At 35.7% G+C, this 26521-nt stretch overlaps 1 protein-coding gene across 3 annotated transcripts in view; it reads left to right on the plus strand.

Annotated features, from left to right (window-relative positions):
- Positions 1-25240, plus strand: part of UBR5 (ubiquitin protein ligase E3 component n-recognin 5) — a 126305-nt gene extending 101065 nt beyond the window's left edge. For 2 of the 3 annotated variants that reach the window (XM_081070097.1, XM_081070098.1), the window contains exons 41-59: positions 756-986; positions 1507-1580; positions 2766-2938; positions 3035-3148; positions 4160-4380; positions 6088-6208; positions 6293-6391; positions 8653-8896; positions 10304-10415; positions 11035-11179; positions 12132-12262; positions 13600-13660; positions 15562-15737; positions 15958-16042; positions 16844-16999; positions 17339-17452; positions 18890-19034; positions 20395-20480; positions 23013-25240. In XM_081070097.1, the coding sequence (XP_080926223.1) occupies positions 756-986; positions 1507-1580; positions 2766-2938; positions 3035-3148; positions 4160-4380; positions 6088-6208; positions 6293-6391; positions 8653-8896; positions 10304-10415; positions 11035-11179; positions 12132-12262; positions 13600-13660; positions 15562-15737; positions 15958-16042; positions 16844-16999; positions 17339-17452; positions 18890-19034; positions 20395-20480; positions 23013-23225 (2701 nt within the window). In that variant the 3' untranslated portion in view covers positions 23226-25240. Of the gene's footprint in view, positions 1-755; positions 987-1506; positions 1581-2765; positions 2939-3034; positions 3149-4159; positions 4381-6087; positions 6209-6292; positions 6398-8652; positions 8897-10303; positions 10416-11034; positions 11180-12131; positions 12263-13599; positions 13661-15561; positions 15738-15957; positions 16043-16843; positions 17000-17338; positions 17453-18889; positions 19035-20394; positions 20481-23012 lie in introns of all 3 variants that reach the window. The other variant, XM_081070096.1, reaches the window with a different exon arrangement.
- Positions 25241-26521: the final 1281 nt, after the last annotated feature.

Below are 26521 nucleotides of genomic sequence, written 5' to 3' on the forward strand. Positions count from 1 at the left end.
CCTACCCCAGACCTACTGAAACAACGCAGTGGGGCCAACTTTCTGTTTTAACAAGTCCTCTGGGTGATTCCCCCTTTTTCTGCCTCCCTTTTTCTGCCTCCCTTTTTCTGCCTCCCCTGCCACACACACTCCAGTTCAAGCCATTGTTTCTCAGTCTAGTTGTATAGGACACAGCTCCCTGGCCCATTCTGGTATTATGAGCCTTGTGCTCCCCCCGGCTGAGGCAGTCGGTCGCCAGTCGTTGGTTCGCTGCTCACAGTAGTTCTTGCTGGCTGCCAGCCACTCACAATGGCCACCAGCTGCTCATGGTGGCACACGGTACCCCCCCCCCCCCAGCGGCACATAGCAGCTCACAGCAGCCCAGTTCCAGGGGGAGCTGTTGTTCACAATCTTAGCTGTAGAGGGCGCAGCTCACTGGCCCATGTGGGAATCAAACGGAGCGTGGCACTCCAACGACCTGAGCCATCAGGCTGGCCCACCTCTGGGTGATTTTGACGGATGCTAAAGTTTGACAATGGTTGTCTTTGGAGAAGGAGTTCCTTCTGCCATTCCAAAGGATACTGGAATTCCTTTTCTGTACAAAAGTACAGGACTGTAAAGTATACACAGTGGTTGTGTTTCTAAAGCAGAGCCACAGGCTTAATGAGTTTTTATTTATGGATAGTCTGTGTTCCGAATTTTGCATATTTATGATAGTAGCAAACTCACATTTGTGTTCTTTTTGTAAACACTTTCATTTCTTTTTATTCCTGTAGACGTGCCACATTGCTTAGCGCCCGCCAAGGAATGATGTCTGCTCGAGGCGACTTCCTAAATTATGCTCTGTCTCTAATGCGGTCTCATAATGATGAGCATTCTGATGTTCTTCCAGTTTTGGACGTTTGCTCATTGAAGCATGTGGCATATGTTTTTCAAGCCCTAATATACTGGATTAAAGCAATGAATCAGCAGACAACATTGGATACGCCTCAACTGGAACGTAAAAGGTATCCATACTTGCCACGAGGTTGGTTTAAGAAATACTTATTTGCTCAGTGTGGTCTTCGTTAGTACATTGTCTGATATTTGGAGTCAGAAGAACAACATTGCAAAAGAGAAATAGTGCAGGAACATTTCGTATGGGAAAGTGGGCTTGAGCCTATCCAATCTTTCGCCAGGGCTACTCTTCACTTAAAACAGGAAAGCTAAGAATCCAGTTAAGCTTTATGCTCGAGATAGTTTGGCCTGGTTGTTTATCATGTTTTCTATTAGAGTTTGTTTAACCCCTCACTGTTCCTTGGTGTGATTAGCTTTTTGCTTCTGTTTGAGCCTATTTTGTCGTTGTAGTACATTTGGCTGGTTAGCTTACCATTCACAGAGTCTGAACCTTTATCCCAGTGTATGAAATTGGTTGGGTGCTTACCAGACCTTTTCAGTGTTTTTTGCTTATAGTTCCCATCATCTTTGCTCCTCCTGTTCATATTGTGCAAATATTTCATGTAAAACGACTCATTTGTCTTTTTAAAGGACACGAGAACTCTTGGAACTGGGTATTGATAATGAAGATTCAGAACATGAAAATGACGATGACACCAATCAAAGTTAGTGTACAGAAAAATCTGCTAATCCTCTCCAAGAAGTGGCTGCCTCAGTAGTTTCCCTTCAAGCTTTTTAACTTCATTATTTTCTGTCTGGGTGGGAATTTCTCTTTTCTTCTCTATGTCCCGTTTCTTGCCCTTTCTGTCCATTTTTCCTTGTACATCCTTACATTATTTGCTTCATAAATAGGGATGGTTAAAGAAATGTTACGAACTTGTCAACAATCAATTTTTAAAATTTTATCTTTGTATCTCTCCTTTGCATTTCTCTTAGTTTTAATGTTTACCTTTACCCTTAAGTAAAGTGTGCAGGCACTGCATTAAAGTCTTAGCGGAACCTTTGTTAATATTGATACAAAATAGATTTAGTCAAGAAAATGAGAAACACCAATTATAACTCCCAAATACCAAACTTTTTAACAGTTAATAAAAAGAGAGAAAATATTCCAAACTCAAGAAATTGTGGGATATTCTGCAATCTATTCATAGTTTTCAGCTATTATTTCAAGTGGAATTTAAAAAATTTTAAAGTGGAGTCAAATAGTCCATTTGACTCTGATTAGCTAGTGCTTTTATTCAGCCCAGGGAAAGACAGCTGACCTAACTGCTAGTTTTTGAGAACCCAGCCATGGCTTACTGCTATTTTCACAGCACACTGTAAGTAAGCACTGCTCAAAGTTTAATTGCATTAAGGGGAGTTGGTGTGCTGACTTCCTGTTGCGATGCATGAGTGCCCAGAGATTTCTTTATCTTCCTAAAGAGGAAGCAGAACTTACAAGTAAGCAAATGCTCAGATTTCAGCTTTTGAGCATCTCCTCTTTTTGGAGTCGTGTGAACCGAGTCCTGAATATGCTCAGGAATCTTTGTTCAGGTCTGAATCTCTAGAGAGAGAGGAAGATGTAGGAAACTTCCAGCTAATACAAAATGGAACCATATTTGTTACTACTAATAGTTTTGGGGCAAGTTTTCATTGTTATTTAAAATACACATAACATAAAATTTACCAAAAAGTGACTCTTTTAAACTGCTAATATTGTAATATTATTAAAATTTTGGACTGTTGTTTTTGAGTGGCATTAAATTTTATAAAGAGATAACAGGAATTATGGATTGAGCAGAGTAAGATTCTTTTACCCTTCCCCAATATTTAAATAATTTTTCTTAAACATTTTATCTCCTTATGTTTAGGTGCTACTTTGAATGACAAGGATGATGACTCTCTTCCTGCCGAAACTGGCCAAAACCACCCATTTTTCCGGCGCTCAGATTCCATGACATTCCTTGGGTGTATACCCCCAAATCCATTTGAAGTGCCTCTGGCTGAAGCCATCCCCTTGGCTGATCAGCCACACCTGTTGCAGGTGATTTAAATAAACTGGTCTTAAGGTTTCTTTTTCATTTACTTTATTATTTTTAAAGTATTCAATGTAACTAGAATATGTCTGTTAAAATTCCAGCCAAATGCTAGAAAAGAGGATCTTTTTGGCCGTCCAAGTCAGGGTCTTTATTCGTCATCTGCCAGTAGTGGGAAATGTTTAATGGAGGTTACAGTGGACAGAAACTGCCTTGAGGTAAGATAGTAAAAATCTTCGCAATATAATATCTGTGAATGAGCAGTTGTCCCAGCATCCAGATGTTTGGAAATGCATTAATTCAGAATATTGTATTTCCCCAAATCATAGAAGTAATAAAAATTGCTGTTTTTTGACAATAAAAGGAATTCCGACTGTTTCATTAGCTGCTTTGAGACTAACTTGCACCATCAGGTTACTTCATCTATAAAATGGCAGTTTCGTGATGTGCTCTGCCTAGTTCATAGAACTGATTGTTGTAATGCTGCTGAAAATTTAAGTTCATGTATATATATCTTTAACATATGAGCATATATAATATTAACTTCAAACTTTTCTTTTTGAATCTAGAATGTGAAAAAATAAGGTAATACTAATAATGATACCTAACGTGTGTTGAATAACTCCATCTCCGGGGCATTGTCTCAATCTTTATAACCATATAGGGTAGAAAACATTATCTTGATTTTATGGGTAAGAAATTGAGGCTTGGAGAGATTACATAAATTTCATGTGGGGAATGTCTTTTGTTATACAGCTAGTTAAGTGGAAGATCTAGTTTTTAGATAAAAGTCTGATTTAAGAGTATAAAATTTATACTATACTGTTTCTCCAGTGAAAAAGGAATACTAACATGATTAAGAGCAGGCATAGAAGACATTTAGTTGAATAGAGTTGTTTGTTACCTAAGTGGTAAAGGAGAATACAATACTGAAAAGATTGAAAATGTTTAAGAGACTTAAGTACCACAGATATTACAAAGATTCTTTTAAAGTTCTCGAAGGCTGCTGTGATAAATGCAGTGGACTTGGTGGTCAGTGAGGAGATCAGGCAGGTGGGAAACTTTGTAGTTGGAGTGCCACTCTGTAGTTGGGCTGCACTCTGTAGTTGGAGTGCCAGAAAGGAATTACTTCACTTCTATGTGATTTGTCTGGAGTATTAATAAGTCGAAAAGGAAATCAAGTCTTTTTTATTTTTTAACGTGTAACTTTCAAATGTAAAAATTCATAGGTTCTTCCAACTAAAATGTCTTATGCTGCCAATTTGAAAAATGTAATGAACATGCAAAATCGGCAAAAAAAGGAAGGGGAAGAACAGAACGTGGTGCCTGAAGAAGCTGAGAGTTCAAAACCAGGGCCATCTGCTCATGACCTTGCTGCACAACTGAAAAGCAGTTTACTAGCGGAGATAGGCCTGACTGAAAGTGAAGGGCCACCTCTGACGTCTTTCAGGTATTTGCTAAGAGAAGATGGTTTTTCTATTATATTACCTGAGGGCTAGTATATAATTCTTGTAAGAATTTTTATTTAGAAACTTAATAATTTTCTTTATTTCATTTGTGTATAAATAATGGAATTAAATGTTATATTGTTGTTTCTGTGTTTACCAGATATTTAAATAATTAAATTTGAGTTTTCTGGATTTTTGGGTTTTTTTGTTACTATTTTGTCATTGATTGACATTCTGATTTTCTCCTCAATTTACTAGGGAAATTCTATGACTGTTTTTAATGTTTAGTACTGAGTTAAAGTATATATCCATGTAAAATTGCCAGTTATAGACTTGTTACCAGCAGCTCAGCTAAGGGGAACATGGTGAATAACTAGAAAAGAGATTTTTAGATTTGTGGCTCTCATTCAGACTCCTTTTCCAGGTCCACAGTTGGTAATTCTCTTGCAAGAGGTAGGTTCTTTCTTTCCCAATAAAAATTAGCCAGCATACAAGGTGTGATCAAACAATATGGTGAATGTTTAAATTAAAAAAAAATTATTACAGTAAAAGACATTGCTCTTAATCCCCCTCAAAATACTCCTCCTCGCTTCGAACACTCTTATCCCGTTATTCTTGCCACTTTCTAAAGCAGTTCAGAAAGTGGCAAGAATGATGGCATAAGTGTGTTTGAAGTGAGCGGGAGTATTTTTAGGGGGATTAATGGCAATGTGTCTTTTACTACAATAATTTTAAAAAATTTAAACAGTCAATAATGTTTGATCACACCTTGTATACTGTGCCTCCCTATGGTTAATCATCAAATAATTTACAGAGTATCTGCTTTCTGCTCTGTTTTTTTGGTTAAGTGATGTCAGACAATGTTTATTTGCTTAGCAGGAATTAAAGCTAGTTTAGGAAACTATATACATTTTATGTACATGTTCTAACAACCATAAAAGGAAAGGAAGAATTGTCGACTGGGTGGCCCAAGTTTCTTAGAGACAAGAAGTTTTTTAGAGACAATAAGGCTTGAGCTGAGATGATTAATGTAGAAGCACATAGATTGACAGAGAGAAGAATCAGAGGTAAGGAGACAAGCTAGAAAGCTGTACTAGTTCTGGTAAACAAAAGGGGCTGAAGTAGAATATTGTCTTTGGGGATGGAAAGAAAATCATGGAAAGGAAGAGAAGCTTATAAAGACGTAATCACTCTGGAAAAACGGTGAAGAAAAATTAGAATTTCTTTCAAGTCGGTGTTAGGGAAGCAGATGTTACTACTGAAAGAAGTCAGGAGGCAATGTCATTGTACGGAAGAGGCCATATTCTGTTTTACCAGGTTGAGTATGAGTTGAGTATCACTGAAGTGGATACATTTAACACAATGAAAATTCTGGTTCACTATGAAAGTGTGACCTAGGGGTCTTGGAATCACCAAGATGGAGATGGACAAATGCACTTTAAGGAGAGGAGGTGAAATGAAAGATGAAGATAGGCAGCCTGGGGTTGTGTCTTTACATAAAGGATAGAGGGGAAAATAGAGTAAAAATGAGAAGTTCTGTGAGGAACGAGTAGTTACAGAAGTTCTCCATTAGAGAAGATGTGGTTTGAAGTACTTAAATATTCAGAATATTAAAAGACCTTACAAGTAAATCATTGTCATTGACCAAAAGTCAGTGAATTTTTACAGTTGGCTAAATACTTTCCCCTCTTCCCATAAACTTCTTACAGGCCACAGTGTAGCTTCATGGGAATGGTTATTTCCCACGATATGCTGCTAGGACGTTGGCGCCTTTCATTAGAACTATTCGGCAGGGTATTCATGGAAGATGTTGGAGCAGAACCTGGATCAGTATGTATTGTGAGCACTTTAAATTCTATTTTGCCTGATAAGTACATATTTCAGAGAATAATTCTGTCATGCGTTTTTTTTAAGATCCTAACCGAATTGGGTGGTTTTGAGGTAAAAGAATCAAAATTCCGTAGAGAAATGGAAAAACTGAGAAATCAGCAGTCAAGAGATTTATCACTAGAGGTAAAGGTATTCAGATTTTCTTATACTATACATATAGTATGCCATTCATATAAAGTTTAAAATTTTTTCATATAAAGTTAAAAGTCTTGCTTAGAGATGTGTGCTGTATGATTCAAAATTTAAAAAAATAAATGGTATTCACCACATTTAGAGTAGTAGTTATCTCTGGCTGTTGACTTCCTAGCATCTTCTAATGATGATCAGTGAATTTTTTGTTTTAGTTCTTTTTTTTAAGTATCTTTATGAACACATGGACTTAAATGTTTTGATATACTGATACTCCAATTCAAATTCAAGATAAGTACCGCAAGGTTGTTTTATTTCACCTTTTAGTCTTTATCCCCCATCTTCCAAACTGAATATCCAACTTCCCAACAACACTGATAAAATAGCTCATCTGCTTTTATTCCACAGCATACATACAGCAGTCTTAGAATCAGTGTCAACACTGCCACCAACAAAATGATTGTTGAAAATAGCTTAAGATTTATTGTCAGTTTTTTTTTGTCCTTAAAGCATGTCCAGTTGGAGATGTATAGTCAAATTACTTTGTTTTAAAGTCACTTGAAATAATTCCTTTTTGTGTGGTTTTGCCACTATCTCCATATAATTAGGGCCTTTTGTTTCACTTTGCTTTCAGTTTTTAGGGATTGTTTTCCCCTTTGATTTTGTTTTGTTTCATAATTAATGTAAAATATCTACAGTGTTGGAGGGTCAGCTCTACAGAGAAGGTGTATGTATTCAGAGAAATTTAGTTTCCATTACTGTTTCTTTTGCCATGTCCCCCGCCCTCCAAGGTTTTTTATTTAAGTTTATTTCTCTCCCCTCTTTAAAAAATACAGTGGTACCTCGGTTTTCGAATGTAATCTGTTCCGGAATACAGTTTGAGTTCTGAAACATTTGAAAACTGAGGCAGGGTTTCCCCATAGAAAGTAATGCAAAATGGATTAATGTGGTCCAGACCTTTAAAGCAACCCATACAACTGCAAATTTAGTATGAATTTTACTATCTAATGGTACCATAGATCCATAAAATTTATGGCGTTCATAAACTGAAATGTTCTTCAATGGACACGTTCGAAAACCAAGGTACTACTGCATAATCGTGTATGTATATATACTACCCATCTCTCCCCACCACGCCCCGCTCCGAGCATGCTATATACATCTTATTCTATCTTGCTTTTCCCAGTTAAGAGTATATCCCAAAAGTAAAGCCATAACTGTATACAGAGATATTCTGTCTGCCTTTTACAACTGTTTAATCTTAGTGTACTGCATTGTACAGTTGTATCAGTGTTTTCAGCCAGTCTCCTGGTCATAGATATTTGGGTTTCTTTCCAGTCTTGCTGTTACAAATAGTGATGTGAACAATAGCCTCATGTGTGTTTCTCTTTTGGGCTAGTGTGTCTTTAAGATAGATTCCTAGACATGGGTCAAAGGGCATGTGCATGTATGTAATATGTGCATATATAATTTTGCAATATATTGGCAAACATCTCTGCATAATGGTTGCATATTTTGACATTTTCAACATTGATACAAGAATGTCTGATTTCCCAACAGTCTTGTCAGCAGTTTGTTGTCAGATTTTTATATTTTTGCCAATCTGATAGGTTAAGAAATGGCATCTCAGTAGTTTTAATTTTTTTTGAGCAAAGTTCAACATCATTTCATATATTTGAGGATATTTCGTTCTCTGTGAACTCTTTGTTAGTATATCCTGCCCATTTTTTCTATTTGTTGATTTTTTTCTCAGGTTTTTAGAAACACTTTATTTTTAGATGATATGCATACTACTCATGAATGTGTATATCTTTGTCTGTAATAGAAGGTGCAGATACTTTCCCCAGTTTGTCATTCTTCGTTTTCTTTGCTTGTGGTGTTCTGTCACCAAAGGAATATCCCATATTTTCTTCTCATATTTGCTATTTAAAAAAATACTATATTTTATAGTTTTAATCCACTTGGAATTTATCCTGGTGCATTTCAAAATAGAATGAATTGCTGTTTTCTAGTAGACCTTTTAAGAAAGTGTTAGAATGGAGTTAAATTCCACTATCCTGATTTAATGCAAGATGTTCTTGTATGCTTTAGAATGTTGTTTATTTGGAATAGAACAGCTTCTGAGAACCCACATTACTTTTTAGTCATTTAAATTGTCAACGAAAAGCTAAAATTAGATTTTCAGATTTTACACAGAAAAGTTTTAGGGTGGTTTCCCACAGTGACTTTACTCCTTGTTTGATTTGTTTAAATAGGTTGATCGAGACCGAGACCTTCTCATTCAGCAAACCATGAGGCAGCTCAACAATCACTTTGGTCGAAGATGTGCTACTACACCCATGGCCGTGCACAGAGTAAAGGTCACATTCAAGGACGAGCCAGGGGAGGGCAGTGGTGTGGCACGGAGTTTTTATACAGCCATCGCACAAGCGTTTCTGTCAAACGAAAAATTGCCAAATCTAGATTGTATCCAAAATGCCAACAAAGGCACTCATACAAGTAAGTACTCTTCAGGTAACAAGCATCATAAAAATTCTTTCCTTGTTTGAAACAGTGATCATCATGGTTATATGTATTTATGGTGGGAGAATGGTGATGTGCATGTACATTTTATTGTAGATTAATGATTTAATCATATTTAAACTAATCGACAGTTTAGTAGTTTGTGCTTTTACTGCCACATTTATTTTCATTAATGTTTGTGATTGTACCAAGTGGATTTATCATCTCAGTTGTCACAGATTTGGGAAGGGGATGTTGTAAGATCTGTGGTAATACCAAAGTTCAATGAGCAGATTGCAGTATTTCCCTCACCCCTGTATTTAATTGGTCCTGTGTTTAATTGGTACAGATGCTTCAGAAGAAAATGATGTTCTCTCTAGAGCAGTGCCATTCAAAGTATGATTTGCAGAGTTGCTACTGGTTCCCAGTGAGATAGGGAGCTTGCAACCAAATGTGAATTGGCTGAGTATGTCACTAACCTCACTGTTTCATTTAGCAAGAGTGTTTTTTGGTAATAAGATTTCTGTTAACATCTCGGTGCAAGCTCTTTACCTCCTTGAGTACCAGCACTTTGGGATTGGAACTTTTGCCTAATTTTCAAGATTACAATTAGCAAATTAAAAAGTCTGAAAATTACAGAAGCCTTAACTAGGTGATAACTGGTGATTTATGTAAAGCAGGGGCAGAATATTGCCAATCTTGTAAATGGATATAGTAATTGAGGGAGAGAGTTACTAAGAAAATCCTGCAGTTTACCTAGGCTATAGATACAGTTCATTGGGGTTCTGTAAACCTCCACCATAGAGGCTGAATGAGCTCTAGAAAGGATTGAGGATGAAAAGATGGGGAGCATACCCCAGCCTTTCATCATTAGTTTCACCATTTAATTTCCTATAGACCTATATGAAGAAATTGGCAAATGTGAATGAGGAACCCTGGGGAGTCATAACATTTCAGAAGTAACTTATCTGCATATTCTTTAGGAAACCATACTCTGGTTTATATTTAAGGTTTTAAAAGTAGTAATAGCTAATGTTCTGGGTGGCCTATAATGCTTAACTAAACACTAAGAATAGAGAAGATATTCAAATATGACTCTAATCCTATAAGAGATATCAATATTATTTATGGTGAAACTAACATAGCCTCAGTGGCTACGTATTATTCACAGCTTTGACATGACAAGGGGAGAAATTCATTAAACAAATACTGAGTGAACATCTGTTACGTGCTAGGTGATTCTGCCACAATCACCCCACCTCTCAGAACTATAGGGAGAGAAAGGCACTAACACAGATGGTAAGGAAGGTGGTCTTCAGTGTGTGTGGTCATGTCTTCACATTGAGTTTAAAGTAGTTGCATTTACATTCACCTAAACAAAGTGTATGTCATATTTTCTTCCAGGTTTAATGCAGAGATTAAGGAACAGAGGAGAGCGGGATCGGGAAAGGGAGAGAGAAAGGGAAATGAGGAGAAGTAGTGGTTTGCGAGCAGGTTCTCGGAGAGATCGGGATAGGTGAGATAATTTTGTATCTTTTGTTGAATTCCACCTTTTTGGATGGATTGGAGGGAGGCTCATAAATAAAGGACTCAATTAGAAAATGAAAGTTTTAATATTTGGATATATACAGTAGTCTAACCAACTGTTTTTAAAACGCTCTGCGTTAAACAACCCAGGTGCAGTTGAAATTATAATGGCTTTTATTAATTAATTTATCCCATTCAAGTTCTTAAGTTATTGAAATTTGTATTAACTTCATATCACTCTTAAATTTGTTTTAAAATTATAATTGTAGCAATTATTTTATTTAAACCTTTTAGATTTTCTCCTGTTAGGATGTTTGGCATTCCACTTTTGACTAAAACCTCTAGGAATTGTGGGTGGGCTATTGATTTCTGGTATTTTACGGTCCTCGTCCCTTAGAATCAAATTGAACTATGCATTGTGAATTTATAGGCTTTCAAGTGACAAAATCTAGGTAGATTTTGGCATCTCTTTGGATATCCTACCACCTTGGTGCCATAACTGGAGCACCCTGTATGCTCTGAGTTTCTAACTTCATTACTAGTTGCGCTGATAGTTTCATTTTGCATACAAAGGAAATGAAGTCATAATAGCTTAGTTCTTCTTTCAGAGACTTTAGAAGACAGCTTTCCATTGACACTAGACCCTTCAGACCAGCCTCTGAAGGGAATCCGAGTGACGATCCTGATCCTCTGCCAGCACATCGTCAGGCGCTTGGAGAGAGACTTTATCCCCGTGTACAGGCAATGCAACCAGTACGTACAGTGCATGTTGCTGCCACTTTACTGGCTCTATACCATCTTCATTTCTGAATTAAAGTGGGTATTTGTAAAAAATGTCAGTTACTGGCAAGCCATCTGGTTGAAAACTGTATGTAGTAAGAGAGCTTATGAGGGAATGAAGCAGTGTTTGCTGGAAGGTAACTGTGTAGCTGGAGGTTTGTGTGGTTTTTCTACCTATGCGTGGTTAACGATCTATCTAATAGTTTAATCTGTGCATTGTATTTGTACCCTTATTTGCACAAATTGCTGTTACATTTTAAAACAGACTTTTTATCCGTTACCAACCCATAGCTAGAATACATGGCAAATAATATACTTCACTGCTAGCAAGTATTGCAAGAAGATTTTTAATTTGGATGTTCTGTCAGTTTCTTTCATATAATATGAAACATAAACTAGTTGTGTTTTTTGTCATTATATATAACTCTCTGTAAATGTTATAGTAAAAGATTAAAACAAAGAAATCCAATTATATTTCTCTCACTAAACCCTTAGCCTTAAATATAGGCACCTTTTTCTCTCTTCTTTCTCCTTCACTTCTGCCCTCCCTTTCTCTTTCTTTTTTCCTACACTAAATGAAAGAAATGTTTCTGGTTCTCTGATAGGAAATAAAAACATGGAAATTGAGTATTGTATGTTTATTCATGAATATCGAAAACCTTGCATAAAGTCTTATCATTACAAATATTAAACTAGCTTTGAACAAGACTCTTGTAGTGCATGGACTATTCATTTCTTACCCAAGTTCTTTATAATTAAGCTTCTAGTGTATAAAATACCTTATTGGTTCAGAAATTTTTGAATTGTTATCTAAGTTGCTTACATGTCTTTGTAATTGTGTGTGTGGGGGGGAGATTTAAAAGATGGCTGATTTAAATGAGGTTTTAGAGAGTAGGGCCAAATAACATTTATTTATCATTTACAGGCATTTGCAAGTAAAATCACTGGCATGTTGTTGGAATTATCCCCAGCTCAGTTGCTTCTCCTTCTAGCAAGTGAAGATTCTCTGAGAGCAAGAGTGGATGAAGCCATGGAACTCATTATTGCACACGGACGGTAATGTGTACAGCCGGGAAAGCATTTCAGTTTAAGCATCAGCTCCTTTGTTATTAGGATGTGGGTGCCCCCATCTCTTAGAATATAGACTATAAAGCAACATAAGACTTTAACTGGGTTTTTAAGAGATGGCTTAAAATCCATGAGTGAGACAGTTGAGTTTCACATGTATTAGAAAGATAGAGTTTTAGCAGTCCCTTAGGTTCCAAAGATCTTTTATGTACCTGGTATTTAGAAATTACTTGTAAGAAGTACATCTCAAATTCTCCACCAGTATACTCCTCATGTTAGAAACCAAATACGTCAAAGAATTGGGATCACTGAAGTTCTTTTCATAAGCATGAGATCAGGCCTCCTGATTTATCTTAATCCATGCAAGCTTTTGCTTTCCATCGTGTAATATATTTGTTTTAATATAAAAATTTTAAATTTCTAACAGTTAAATTACCCTTTTTCTAAGATGATAAGTAAAAGTAACATTAGGAAGATATGTTCTACTTATTCTGTGCCTTCTATCCCTGGGCTACTCTAATATAATATCTAGCTTAGGCTTTCACGTGTTATTTTAGATGAAAATCTCATTTTTTTCTTCCTAGTCATGATTTTAAATGAGGAACTTAGATTAGATATAATCTAAGCACTGAAAGTAAACAGCCACTTCCCTGTTTCAGAGCCTTTGAATGGTCCAAGACAAAGACTATTGCTAGAAGTTGATCTTCTTTGTTATTACTACTATCTTCTCTAGACTTGACGTAGTTTCTTTAGTCCACTTCCATGTCTCTGGAGGTATCAGCATACTGACATAGCTCAGCCTACTATAGAAAAAGTTGAGAGTACATTTTTGATAAAGATTTTTGTAAATATATGTAAGGTTTGCTAATTTAGTAGTGTTTTCTGTGGAATGCAAATAATATGTTGACTACTTTCACCTGGTTTTATGGAGTGCACAGTGAATTTATTAATATTCTACAATAACACGCTAAAAAATTTAATTCTTGTTGTGATTGCTTTCTGAACATTTTCCTGTTCAGAAAGTGTTCAGAAGGCAATGTTCAGTGTTCGCCCTGAGCTTAAGTTTCAGCACCCCTATATAAACTGCATTTATTTTGTCTTAGCCTTTAGCTCATTATCTTGAGCTACATGTAGTAGGAGCTCTAGATACATGTAGTATCTAGTACTTTTTTTGGCTTCTCTGCTCTTAGACCTGCATTAAGACTACTAAGTGTCACGGATAACGTATTGATAAATTCTTACAGATTTAAATTCATGTTTTCTCTGTGTTAAATTCTAGAAATTTAAATTACCTAGAATGTGAAAGGCTTTTTGTTTGCTTTTAGGGAAAATGGAGCTGATAGTATCTTGGATCTTGGATTATTAGATTCCTCAGAAAAGGTACAGGTAAGGGATGTTTTGTATATGTGTTAATAATAAGCACTTGGAATTTAAGTTACAGAAGAGGAAGAAAGCCATATTTACGAAGAAACTATGTCTTTGAGTAAAATGCTTGATTACAGTAAATAAAAAAGCAAAGATAGATGTTCAGAATCAAGTAATAAGATTGGTTTAATTAAAGGCTCATTTTAACCCCACTCATCAGATGCCTCCACTTGAGCACAGCCTGAATCAAGCTTTAGAGATGTCACGAATTAATAGCAGAGAAGGAGGGAGGCAGTATAGCATCGTAGAGTTTATTCCGCAAAGAAGAAGTGAGTGCCAAAGAGGCAGACAAAATGTGGCATCTGGTACAGATGTAAGGGAGGCTCAGTGTATGATGTATTTCATCCTTAAGCTACCTGAGAACTTCATTGCCAGCCAAGATGGAGCAAACCCTGTATTATCTTATCTCTTTTATGCTTACAACTAAAAACTCTGCACAAACTACAAAGTGGAACTGCCTGAGCATCCTGAAAAGTACACAGTACCACTCCGATTGGAAAGTCAAAACTTGAAAAATAATTGGTATGGCATTGTTTCAAGGAGGATAGTAAAGCTGGTCCCTGTTATTCCATCTTAGCTGGAAATACAGAGCAAAAGCTTTGCAAACTATAGTATAAACCACTGTCCAAGTCCCCGACTACCTCAAATGGTGAATATGCAGGGCAGACCCTAAACAATACAATAAAAGGCTTTGAAAACTTAATTCGTATTGGAACCACTGCACACAGAAGGTGACATTTCCAATCTGAACTAACCTGGTTGATTGCCTACTAAAGCCAAAACACATCAACATTCTCCATATTTTAATAAGACCCAGACTTTCACAACTGAATAAAGTATCCAAGATACTTTATTCTTGGATACTTCACTCATCATACAAAGAATCAGGAAAGACTGACCAATTCTCTTGGGGAAAGAACCAATAGACGCTGACTTCAAGATGACCCACTTGCTGGAATTATCAGAGACTTTATATATCTCATGTTCTGTGACAAAAAGGTAAACAACTAGGAATGGCAAGATAGATGTTCTAAGCAGAGAAATAGAAACTTTATGAGAGAATGAGAGGAAAATTTTAGAATTAAAAATACAATGTCTAAAAGAAAAAAATTCACTCAAGAGGTCAGTAGCAAAGTGAAGATGAGAGAAAAAAGTGTCAGCCATTTTGAAGAGAGCTAGAAATTACCCATTCTGTAGGACCGAGAGAAGATTTCAAACGAACTGTTTCAGAAGCCATATCAAAAGATCAAACATTCATGTCATTGGAGAAGAGGAGAAAGAGCTTGCTATGGAAAACTATTTTAAGAAATAATAGTTGAAACTTCCAAATTTGATGCAAGATATAGATTCATAGATTCATAGATTCACGATAAGTGAACTATAAACAGAACAAACTGAAAGAAAATTGTCCAGACATTTGTAATCAAACTGCTGTAAAACGAAACAGCTGAAGAACAGTGCCTGACACAGAGGGAAAGAATGATTTGAAAGACCGATGTCTCATCAAAAACTGATGGCAGAAGACAATGGACAGCATCCTGAAAGTGCTTTAAAGGTTATCAATCCAGAATTCTATAGCCAGTGAAAAAGTCTTTAAGGCATTAAGGTAAAAAAAGTTACCAGTTTCATTAGGTGATTTTAATTAAATGAACAGAGAAGCTAAAGACTTACTATGCACAAGTTTTGTATATCACAGTTCTGAAAGAGTGAATTACAAAGTTTGTTTACCTTTAGTATGTTATACACATACATTTAAATAGGAATGTTGCTGTACCTACCTGATTTCACTTTGAGTGACTTTAGTTCAAATTGTTTTGTTTTTAAAATTAATCTCGGGGCTTAATTTCTGATATTGTTATTAGGAAAACCGAAAGCGTCACGGCTCTAGTCGAAGTGTGGTAGATATGGATCTGGACGATACAGATGATGGTGATGACAATGCCCCTTTGTTTTACCAACCTGGAAAAAGAGGATTTTATACTCCAAGACCTGGCAAAAACACAGAAGCAAGGTTGAATTGTTTCAGAAACATTGGCAGGTAAAAGAACTATAATCTTGTATTTCCATTTTTAAAAAATTTGAAGTTATGAGATTTCATAAAATACATTAGTTTTTAAAATGTGTATGTATTCTTATACTGACTAGAAATGAGGCTATCAAATTTCTCAAAATACTGTATGTATATTATATATGTATGTGAAGGGTTATGCATGTTCTAGAATTACTTTTGAATTTAAATATTATTTCCCTGTTTGTAGGATTCTCGGACTGTGTCTGTTACAGAACGAACTATGTCCTATCACATTGAATAGACATGTGATTAAAGTGTTGCTTGGTAGAAAAGTAAGTGATTTTAATGAATCTAACTCTTCTTACAATTGCAAAAATTTTCTTTTATAAAACAATTCTATACTAGCATACTGTTTTTGGCATTAATGTAAGTATGAAATTTTAAAGTATTATAGTCATTGTAAACCATTTTCAAGCATTTTCTTTGATGAAACCACTGATGAACGTTGTTTTCTATTAATAGAGCAATATCATTTTATGATGTTTTTTCGTTTTTCATTTGTTTTTTAATTATGACCCTATTGAATTCTTAAATGTTCCAGCTAGAATATTCTTGTGCAGAGAAGAACAGGAATTAAAGCTTAGCAACACAGAAGTGTTGCTATGTCGAGCCGTTTAACAAGGTTTATGGAAAAGATCATGGAGTCAGATAGACTCAAGTTTAATCCACGGATGTGATCTTCAGCAAGTTACTGAATTCCTTTGAGCATCAGCTTTATCTGAAATTAATAAGCTATATTTCATGATTATTATCAAGACTAAATAGGATGTGTATTTAGGATTAGGATTAGGACCAGTTGCTCGGCATAATCATTATTTAATAATTAGTGCTAGTTTTTGCAAAATTATTTTGGAACTTAAAAAAATACAGTATTGGCTTTAAGATTTTTAAAAATATAACACTGTTTAGAAAGATTTATTAAATTTTACGTCTTTAAATCAGTTATTATATATTTAGTAGAAGATTATTCTTTATTAGTCTATCTTCAAATTGTTCTTTAGCATAGATTTTAATACACTGATGAATTCAGTAAAGATGTTTCTTTCATAATTTTCATACGATTACTTTCTTAGGTCAACTGGCATGATTTTGCTTTTTTTGACCCTGTGATGTACGAGAGTTTGCGGCAACTTATCCTTGCTTCTCAGAGTTCAGATGCTGATGCTGTTTTCTCAGCAATGGATTTGGCATTTGCAATTGACCTGTGTAAAGAAGAGGGTGGAGGACAGGTAAAGCAATTATGTAGCTTTCTAATTGTGGCAAGAGAATTTGGTCTGTTGTGTTTGTCTTACATAGAAACAATTTAGATAGACAGGGGATCAAGAAATAGAGACACAAACACACAGAAAAAAGACACAGTAGGAGATTGAAACAGAGAGAAAAACAGATCCAGAAACAGACTGATAGGCAGGAGAGATTTTTGTAGGTTTCAAATGTATGTCTTAGATACTTGTCAGGTACAGAATTGTCTTTAGATTTTAAAATTTTAGGAAATTGTTTTATGAACTGTTAACTTATTACTGCTTTGACAAAATTGCTTTTAAATGGCACTGCTACATTTTTCACAGGTTGAACTTATTCCTAATGGTGTAAATATACCAGTGACTCCCCAGAATGTGTACGAGTATGTGCGGAAATATGCAGAGCACAGAATGTTGGTAGTTGCAGAACAGCCATTACACGTAAGTGTTTTCTAGAAAGTGTTACTTGATCTGATGAGGCTATATATGTCTTCCTGCTAGCTCAGAGTATGTTCAACTTGCCTATAAAAGGTGAAAAATTTTAAACCAAAGTGAATTTATTTACAATGTAAATTATATCTGAATCAAGACCTATTGCTTTCTTTTGGGTGAGAACCATGTAATCATCAGAAAGTCAATTTGGTGGGCAAAAGTTTGGAAAGGATGCTTGTGGGACTGAAATGACTATGGTTTTGGAGTCCAGTGACCACCAGTTCTTTTGCTGACTCACTAAATTGACTCCTAGGGCTCAGAGGCAGTTGTACTCACAGGTATGGTTTATTGTGGCAAAAGGACTCTCAGCCAGGGCAGAGACTGGAGGCATCCAGGGGGACCTGGGTTGTCACAAAGAACACACTTCTCCAGTGTTTAAAGAAGCCACTTAAGGGTCTGCCACTTAGTTCAGGCACTAAGCATTTCCTGCCTGAACAACCAGTCATAGTGCAATGCAGACCTGCAGAAGAATGCACGTGTTTATTATAAATCATATTTGTACAAATCGTCTAGGAAAGCTGGTACAGCAGGGTTTATTGCCCCGGGTTTATTGCCCTGGACATTCAAAACAGCCATAATGGTAATATAGGGGACATTCCAAAAAACAAGTTCCCAGGTGCCAGCCAAGGGCCAGCCAAGCCCTTCCAAAGAGCAACATCAGAACTGCTACCTTAACTCTTTCTCCTTTTAGGGTAAAACGTTTACGTGGTTTTAGGACTGATAGTGTCAAGTATTTCTGATCCCTGTGCTGGGAATAATTGTGCAGGCTCTGAGTCTTACTGTTAACGTTCTAATTGTGGTTGCACCACCCTCTCGTGTGTGACAATAGCAAACTACTTAAGTCCTTTGTGTCTTGGTTCCGTCCTCTGCAGAATGAGGATCGGATTAAATGAATTAATACATGTAAGGTGCTTAGAACAGTCCTTGGCACTTGGTAAGCTTCTAGGTTTTGGGCTTGTTTCGGGAGGTTTGTTTTTGTCATTGTCATACCTTTTCTAGGATGTTGACAGGATAGCATGTTTGACACATTGAAGCTGTTCTTATCTACTAGGCTGTTTGTTAGTAACACAATTTAAAAAATTATTTCAGTTAATGACTGGTATGCAATAATACTGCTTCACTTTTAAAAGTGAAGCCTATTCATGGTGCTTCCCGTCTCTCCCCCTCCCCCCCGCCTCTCTTGAAATTATTAATAAGAAATTCAAAATATAGAACTTAATGTTTTTCTCTCGGGATTTTCTCTCTGGTATTCTTGTTTTAGTATTAATGCTTTTCTCTCTAGTATTCAGGCTGCTAAAATTAGAAATTAGGCTTTAACAAAAATAAACGTTACATGGAAAATAAAGTACTAATAGTAATAAAAGGGTAATTTTTGAAATTCTCTAGGCAATGAGGAAAGGTCTACTGGATGTGCTTCCAAAAAATTCGTTAGAAGACTTAACAGCAGAAGATTTTAGGCTTTTGGTAAATGGCTGTGGTGAAGTTAATGTGCAAATGCTGATCAGTTTCACCTCTTTCAATGATGAATCAGGTATGAAGTTTATAAAATGTTTATTTAAGGAATAAGCTACATAGATAGTTTCATCAGCATTTTTAAGGTTTCTAGTTTCTAGATATATTTACAGGGCTTGAGAAATGCTGTATTACTCCAGTACTTAAAAGGGGTTTTTTATATATATTTTTTAAGTTATGATTGAATGATGATGGCTTAAGCATTAGTTTAACACTTTTTACTGCTTAATTTTCCTAGATTTTAAAGAATATGTGGTTTGGTATGAATATGAATACAAATAAAAATTCTTTGTGGTGAGCAGCTGGGTGGAAAGGATTTGTATATACTAATTAAGAAAAAATAATCCGTGTGGTAATTCCATTGAACTTTCCTGATTCATGTCTCTTAAAATTCTGTAATTAAAGAATTTGATTGCGTGACATTTGCTTTGTAGAGCGGGACCCAAAGCACACTTACAAAGACGTAAGAGCACACAAACACATGGCAAATGTAAACAAGAATAAAGAGAGGTAGTGATAATCATCCTAAGATAACATTGACCTTCAGTGCTTGGTTTGCTGCAATTCTTCTTTTGAAAGTTCTGTTGTCTAGGAATAGACTTTTTTGCTGTGACTAGAATATAAAACACTGGGAGCTCTAAGAAATTCTTTGTGAAGGGATTATATCTAGTCCAAAATTATTGCATACATTGAAGGTACCAATTTTTCCCCCTTTATTTTTCATATTTTGCAAACAGCTTTAGCCAAATTATAGTAAGTTAAATTTGGATGAATTTTCTTGTTTTCCCTTCATGGTTGACAATATATATATAGGTCATTGTATAATCATTTTTGTGCTACTTTTTAATACAGTTTTCAATACTTCCGAGGTAAGAATTTGCCTCATTACAAATAAAAAACCTAGTAGGTGAAAGGAATATATCTAAAGATGCTCCCAGTATGATCCTCAGATCAGCAGCAGCATCTGAGCTGTTTAGAAATGCAGAATTTTTGGTTCTTCTCTCTTCCCCCAGTGAATGAGAACCTAGCGAGCGAATGAGAATCTGCATTTTAAAAAGATCCCCAAGTGATTTACAATCTCTTTAAAATTTGAGAAGCACTGGCTTAAGATCATGAGAGGAGTCATGACTTACAAAGGGATTAAAGTCGTGATTATCAGTTTCGAGGATGGTGGCTCAGTTGTCTTGTCTTGGTCATCCTGAGTCAGGATTGACTAACAAACTCTATAGAGGTTTTGCATTATGCAAATGGTCCTAGTTTCCTGTATTAGGAATTAGACCCCCATCCTCACATTTTAATTATATACATACTATAACAAGCAATATTCTAAAGCTATAACATCTGATACAGTATACTGAATTTATACTCTTTATTCTTAGGAGAAAATGCTGAGAAGCTCTTACAGTTCAAGCGCTGGTTCTGGTCAATAGTAGAGAAGATGAGCATGACAGAACGACAAGATCTTGTAAGTTAAGTTTCACAGAATTTGTAGAAAACAATACAAAAATGTAAAACTGTGTGATGCAGCCTTTTGTTTTAAGTTTGTAATGGTTGGTTATTTTAATTCTGGCTCAGGAAATGACAGAAGGTAAGAAATAAAACACAGTTTTGTTTTCCGCTCTGTAACAGAGCACCCGAAGTATTAAGTTGTGAGCAGAGTGAAATACATCTTAGCTATTAATATGCCACCCTGAGTCCCGGAAGATAATAGCAGCTTATTGTTGAGACATGTTTTCCCCCCATAGTGCGTATATATGTTGGCTGCTGCTTTTATACATCCTTCATCCTTTTGACTAGTAGCAGGCCTTTGCAAAATTTCTGAATAGTACCTTGATTGCTATCTGTATACTACAAATAGAGTAGCTTAATTGTGATACGTGGGTATACAACCTATGATTTTAATATTATTACTTACCAACTTAGAAGCATAAATTAGATAATACAAACTTTGATCATAGTGGAAAGTCTACCATAAAGTCAGTGAAATATATGTCCAACTTTGAGAATATCTATAACCAAATCAACCTGTCTATTAATCTTGAAAGGACTATCTCCACTGGACTTTCTTGTAGAAATTTAAGGGACATTCCTTACCCAGAAAACGCCAGAGATCCTTTGTACTCACATTCCTCATGGTTCCCCGAGACACCTCCCCTATTAAACCAGCCTTAGTTCTCAGTAATCTGGACTCCTCATGGAATGTATAAAAATTACCCATTTCTAGATATATAACCCCCAATTTTATTTGAGGAGAAATGGTTACTGTGCAGGAAAGCACGAAACTTGCAGTTTCACATTTACCTTCAATTTAGGCAGTAACTTATTTTGGGGAGGTGAGAGGGTCCTGCAGTTACTACTCCTTAATCTTTACATGCACACCTTCATCCCTCCCAAGAACCGTCCATTATTTCTCCCATTATTTTAGTTGTTCAGCAGTCCTAGCCGTCACCTGGCTCTGTTCTTGGCTTAGCCATCCAGGTCCTTTCCACTTAGTTTGTTCCCTAGGTAAATTCTGTATAATTGATTCCATATAATTCCATGTAATTTGACTTGCCAACCTTATGGACCCTACCAGTGCCAATGCCGTATCTGTCCCTGTTGCTTTCAGGAGTACCTACATAGCTTGTTAGGGTGATACACCCCCTGCAGTCAGTCTTTGGATTCCAGCACCTTGTTTCCCTGAGACAGGCACCACAGCAGTTCTGTTAGCCAGTCCTTTCTATTCCTGTTTTTGGTAGGTCCATCTGGTATGAATTCTAAGGTATCTATTTTTATCTATTCCCTAGGTTTAATTTTCTACTGTTTTAAACCAGTACATCCTCTGTCCAGTCAGTCCAGTTAAATCTCACTGCAGTTTCTGCTTTAACTGGAAGAGAAACATGCTAACTCATCAGTCAGAGAGAGAGAAAGGATGAGAATATCTCCCTCTATAAAGGCCTCAAAATTTTCTATCAACAGCTTTAATTTGTGAGCTTCATTCTTTAAATTCCTGTATTAAATCTTTTCTTAGGGCTTACTCAGTATATCAAGGTGTATTCTCTCTCTCTTCTTCCGTTTTCCTCTTGTGGGAAAGTCATCCTTCACACGTTATTGGTTTTATCCTGATATGTCTGAGGGGAAGAGCATTCTCCCTTGGATTATTAGTCCTACAAATTATAGGGTTTCTAGGATTATTGGATTTCTCATAAAACTATGCTTCAGGAAATAGGAAATTAGTTCGTTTAGGTTTCCTAGTCACTGTAGGATATTGGATATATTTGTCTGTTTAGTTGTGCACTATAAATGCATTTGATGTAAAAAGTTTTACCTTAAGAGATAGGGACTGTCTTACTATCACTGATGAATGGTATGTATGTATATATGTATGGGTCAGTGAGGAATGGTATGTATTAATGAAAACAAATATTACAGGAAAGCATATCCTTAGTTACCATATTTAAGTAAAAAGGAAACTAGAAGTTAATATTTATCTGTTATATAAAATAGATGTATAGTAAAACTCACTGTTAATATAGCTTATTGCATGGATGTTGATGTTCCCCAATATTTACTTACTATTATAAAATTATTCTGTAGCACTGAAATTACTGGGGGTTTTTTTGCTAGTAAAGTACAAAATAACTTTTTTGATAACCTCTTTGAATTTTGAATGTTTTTTGGGGGGACACGTTGTGCATTATTTCCACTAAAAGATACTCCATGGATCTTACGCACTGGAAAGGCCCTTAGAGAACATCCAGTCCAACAGTCTCATGTAACAGATGAGAAACAGGCCGTAAAACATAAAGTCACTTGTCTACATATCTGACACTTTTTTCTCTTCTGACCTTGAACCTTTCCTTTTCAGTGCAAGAAATAAATTTAAAACCCAGTTCAAAATAATACCTTTTTGTAGATTTTAATACAAGAACGTGGCTCTGTCTATATATTGCCAGAATTAAGCGTTGAATGTTTATCTGTTAAAAGCCAAATTGTAATTATTATTATTCCTGTTTAGGTTTACTTTTGGACATCCAGCCCATCGTTACCAGCCAGCGAAGAAGGATTTCAGCCCATGCCCTCAATCACAATAAGACCACCAGATGACCAACATCTTCCTACCGCAAATACTTGCATTTCTCGACTTTACGTCCCACTCTATTCCTCTAAACAGATTCTCAAACAGAAATTGCTACTCGCCATTAAGACCAAGAATTTTGGTTTTGTGTAGAGTATACAAAGTGTGTATTGCTGTGTAATACTACTAGCTAATTTTGTAGATTTTTTTCCATTTGTCTATAAAAGTTTATGGAAGTTAATGCTGTCACACCCCCGGAGGTACCTTAAAGAGATTAAATGCAAACATTCCTGAGTTTGTAGCATAAAGGCCTGAGGAGCACTGGCAACATCTAACTGTAATGGTTTGCTAGTCAACAACTTCTGGGTCTAACCCCAGCCAAAGATGACAGCAGAACAACATAATTTACACTGTGATTTATCTTTTTGCTGAGGGGAAAAAAATGTAAAATGTTCTGAAAATTCACTGCTGCCTTTGTGGAAAGTGTTTCAGCAAAGGTTCTTGTATAGAGGGAATAGGGAATTTCAAAATAAAAAATTAAGTATGTTCTGTGTTTTCATTTTAACTTTTTTTATGGTGTTTAATTTGTGGTTGGCTGCAATTGTGTATCATGTATATGGAACTTGTAAAAAGTTCTGCACATTCAGATCTTAGAGATGAAATCACCTTTACCTATAAAAACCACTTTTATCGCGGTTTATTTTGGCTGCATTGAGCTCTAGGATATTAAATGATATCACTAATATTTTGCATGTAATTGTTCATTTGAGTGAGGGCACTTTTTTGTACATATGATGGGGCCAATGCACAATACTTTATCACAATCAAGTTTTTTTTCTTTGTATCCTTATTTCAGTGAGCAGTCAGGAAGTTACTGCACTTCAGTTCTAACTAGACATTTGTACAAAGGTATTTCAGTTATGCGAACTCAGCCTGGGCACTTTCTGATAACTGTAAAATGTTTTATAAGATCATGATTATTGAAGATACATTTTGGGAAATTTTAAATGTTCGTGAGCAGCTTAACTACTTTTGTATCTAGCCTTTTTTAAGTATCTTGTTACATTTACTTTTTTAAATAAAGAAATTACAGAAGAAATGTCAAGTAATATTGAAGAAACAATAGTTTTTATTTTATGTAGTTGTACATTTTAAAAACTAAGGGCAATACACTAACAAGGTTATGTGCATAAAAATTTTTGGTTTAAAGAACTGAAAGTTTATATACACATGGACTGTAAGAAACCAGAAAATCAGCCCACATTTTACAGTTAGCAGAGAATCCTGGATGGCACAGGCCAGGCCACCTTTTCTTTCTACAAATGGGAGAAGTGAAGTGGGTCCCTTACTTGGCATAGGAAGTTAACTCACTTATATTTAATAACTAAGTGATCAGGTTTTTTTTTTCTTTAAATGACCCATTAATTAGGACCAACATCTCTAAATTCTTTATTCAACTGTATAATAAGGAACACTTTTCTTCACAAAGTCTTCAATAAAGTGACTTAAACTAGTTACTTCACACAAAGAAAATGAGAGAAATTCTCTGGAATCTCTCCTACCTTTCAGGTCCTTCATAGGACTTCTGGCCTTCGGGATGTTTTTCGTGTTCAAAGGCACTACACTTTTATTACATAACTTTCTTCAAAGACTGAATCATATTCTCAGCCCTGCTGACATAATATTAAAAACTAAAACGATAGTGAAACTCATTGTATTACTTAAAACTTACACAACATGCTGTATTAGATTTATGTAAATTAACCAAAGGTTATTTTGCCATGTGAGACATTGGTTTTTATGTCTAAATGCTATTTCTGAGTAAATGAAATAGTAATTAGATTAAGAGCTGATTATCATTGATGTGTCTGGAAAAGATAAAATTTATCACCTTAACTTCTGTATGCACATTCTGGGGTTGATAAAATATGAAATGAGAACAAACGATATGATTAGGACATTTGAAACCCTAATTGTGAGCTTATTTTTAATAGTTACTGAGAGAATGAAAATATTTAAAATAATGCAAAATGTCTTAAGTCTTCCTAAATCAAGATTTTGGTTAAAATGCTTTTAGGAATATTAAAAGCAGAGTGAGTCTTTTTTTTTTTTTTTAAAGTAAAGAATAAAATGGTTCTAAATGTAAAATAAAGTCATGTAAAATAAAAGTTCTCTTTTGATCTTGTTTAGTGATTAAACCTAACAGAATTGAAAACAAATTTAGGAAGAGAAGACCAAGAATGAACTTTACTGAGGGTTTTCAAACTTCTACTTTTACTTTTTTCCTAAATCATCTGAATATCAAGACACCAGCATAATGGCTTACTGGAGCAGACTTGAGAGGGCTTTTAAAGAGTATGACATCACTATTTAGTACTCGCCCCTGAACATTTCTCTCCTAAAGACATTATTTTAGTCAGCCATTTCTAGGTCAAAAGTCAAACTGAGATATCTTCTCTTGAGGGCAGCCCTGCTCATGTGACTTTGTGTAAGATTCTCTTGTGGAGCTTGTTAATGCAGATGTCAGTCACATTGTGATTCAGTGAATCTTAAGTGGAGGACAGAAATCTTGATTCAATAAACAGCATTCTAGGTGACTGAAACACTGCCCAATGAGCATTACTATTTAATTCCAAATATAAATTACCCTGTTGGTAAGCTCCCTAGAACCAAACCTTTCCGACTTACACCCTATGGAGAGGTACTTCTGTTAATCACCCAGTCTTGAGTTAGGGTCTTCCTCCTGATAAAGAGCCGGTTGGAAGTGCCTTCAATAAATTGCCTGAATAGTTACTGAAAATATTTTCAATGTTTACATTAACCTAAGTAGGTAGGCGTGAACGTACAGGTAATTCTTCTCTACATCATTTGATTAATGTAGAATGTATTTCAAATGTGATTTTATTTATGTTAAGATACCTTAAATATAAGGAAAGGTATGTTACCTCTAAAAAAATAATTACTGGATTGTTACGACTTTGCAACATGAAGTTTCTCTTAATTACTAACTTTTGTTAGTACTTATTATGTGCTAAGGTAGTTTGTCAAGAGCTTTACGTGTATTACGTCCATTTTATCCTAATAGGAACTGTTACCATCCTCTCAGACAGGAAACGGCACAGGTTAAACAACTTGCTCAAGGTGACACAGCTAAGTGTGAAGTGTGGTACATCTCCAGGCATTCTAGCGCTTGCATTCCTAACCATTGCTCTATACTGTTTTGTGGCAGGTGTGATTATAAGCGAGTTAGTCATTAAAGGTTCTGATCACCCAATTCCAGTATCGGGTGAGGGGTTCCCCCCACACCACCAAGCAATGCTCTGACATCAGCTGGGTGTTCTCCAATTCAACTCTATTCTGACTCTACCTGGAGAAACCGTGTTTCCCTGAAAATAAGACCTACCCCGAAAATAAGCCCCAGTTAAGATCATCAGCCAGAGGAGCGCATT

Source organism: Rhinolophus hipposideros (genome assembly GCF_964194185.1).
Source record: "Rhinolophus hipposideros genome assembly, chromosome: 13".
NCBI classification, from domain to species: domain Eukaryota; kingdom Metazoa; phylum Chordata; class Mammalia; order Chiroptera; family Rhinolophidae; genus Rhinolophus; species Rhinolophus hipposideros.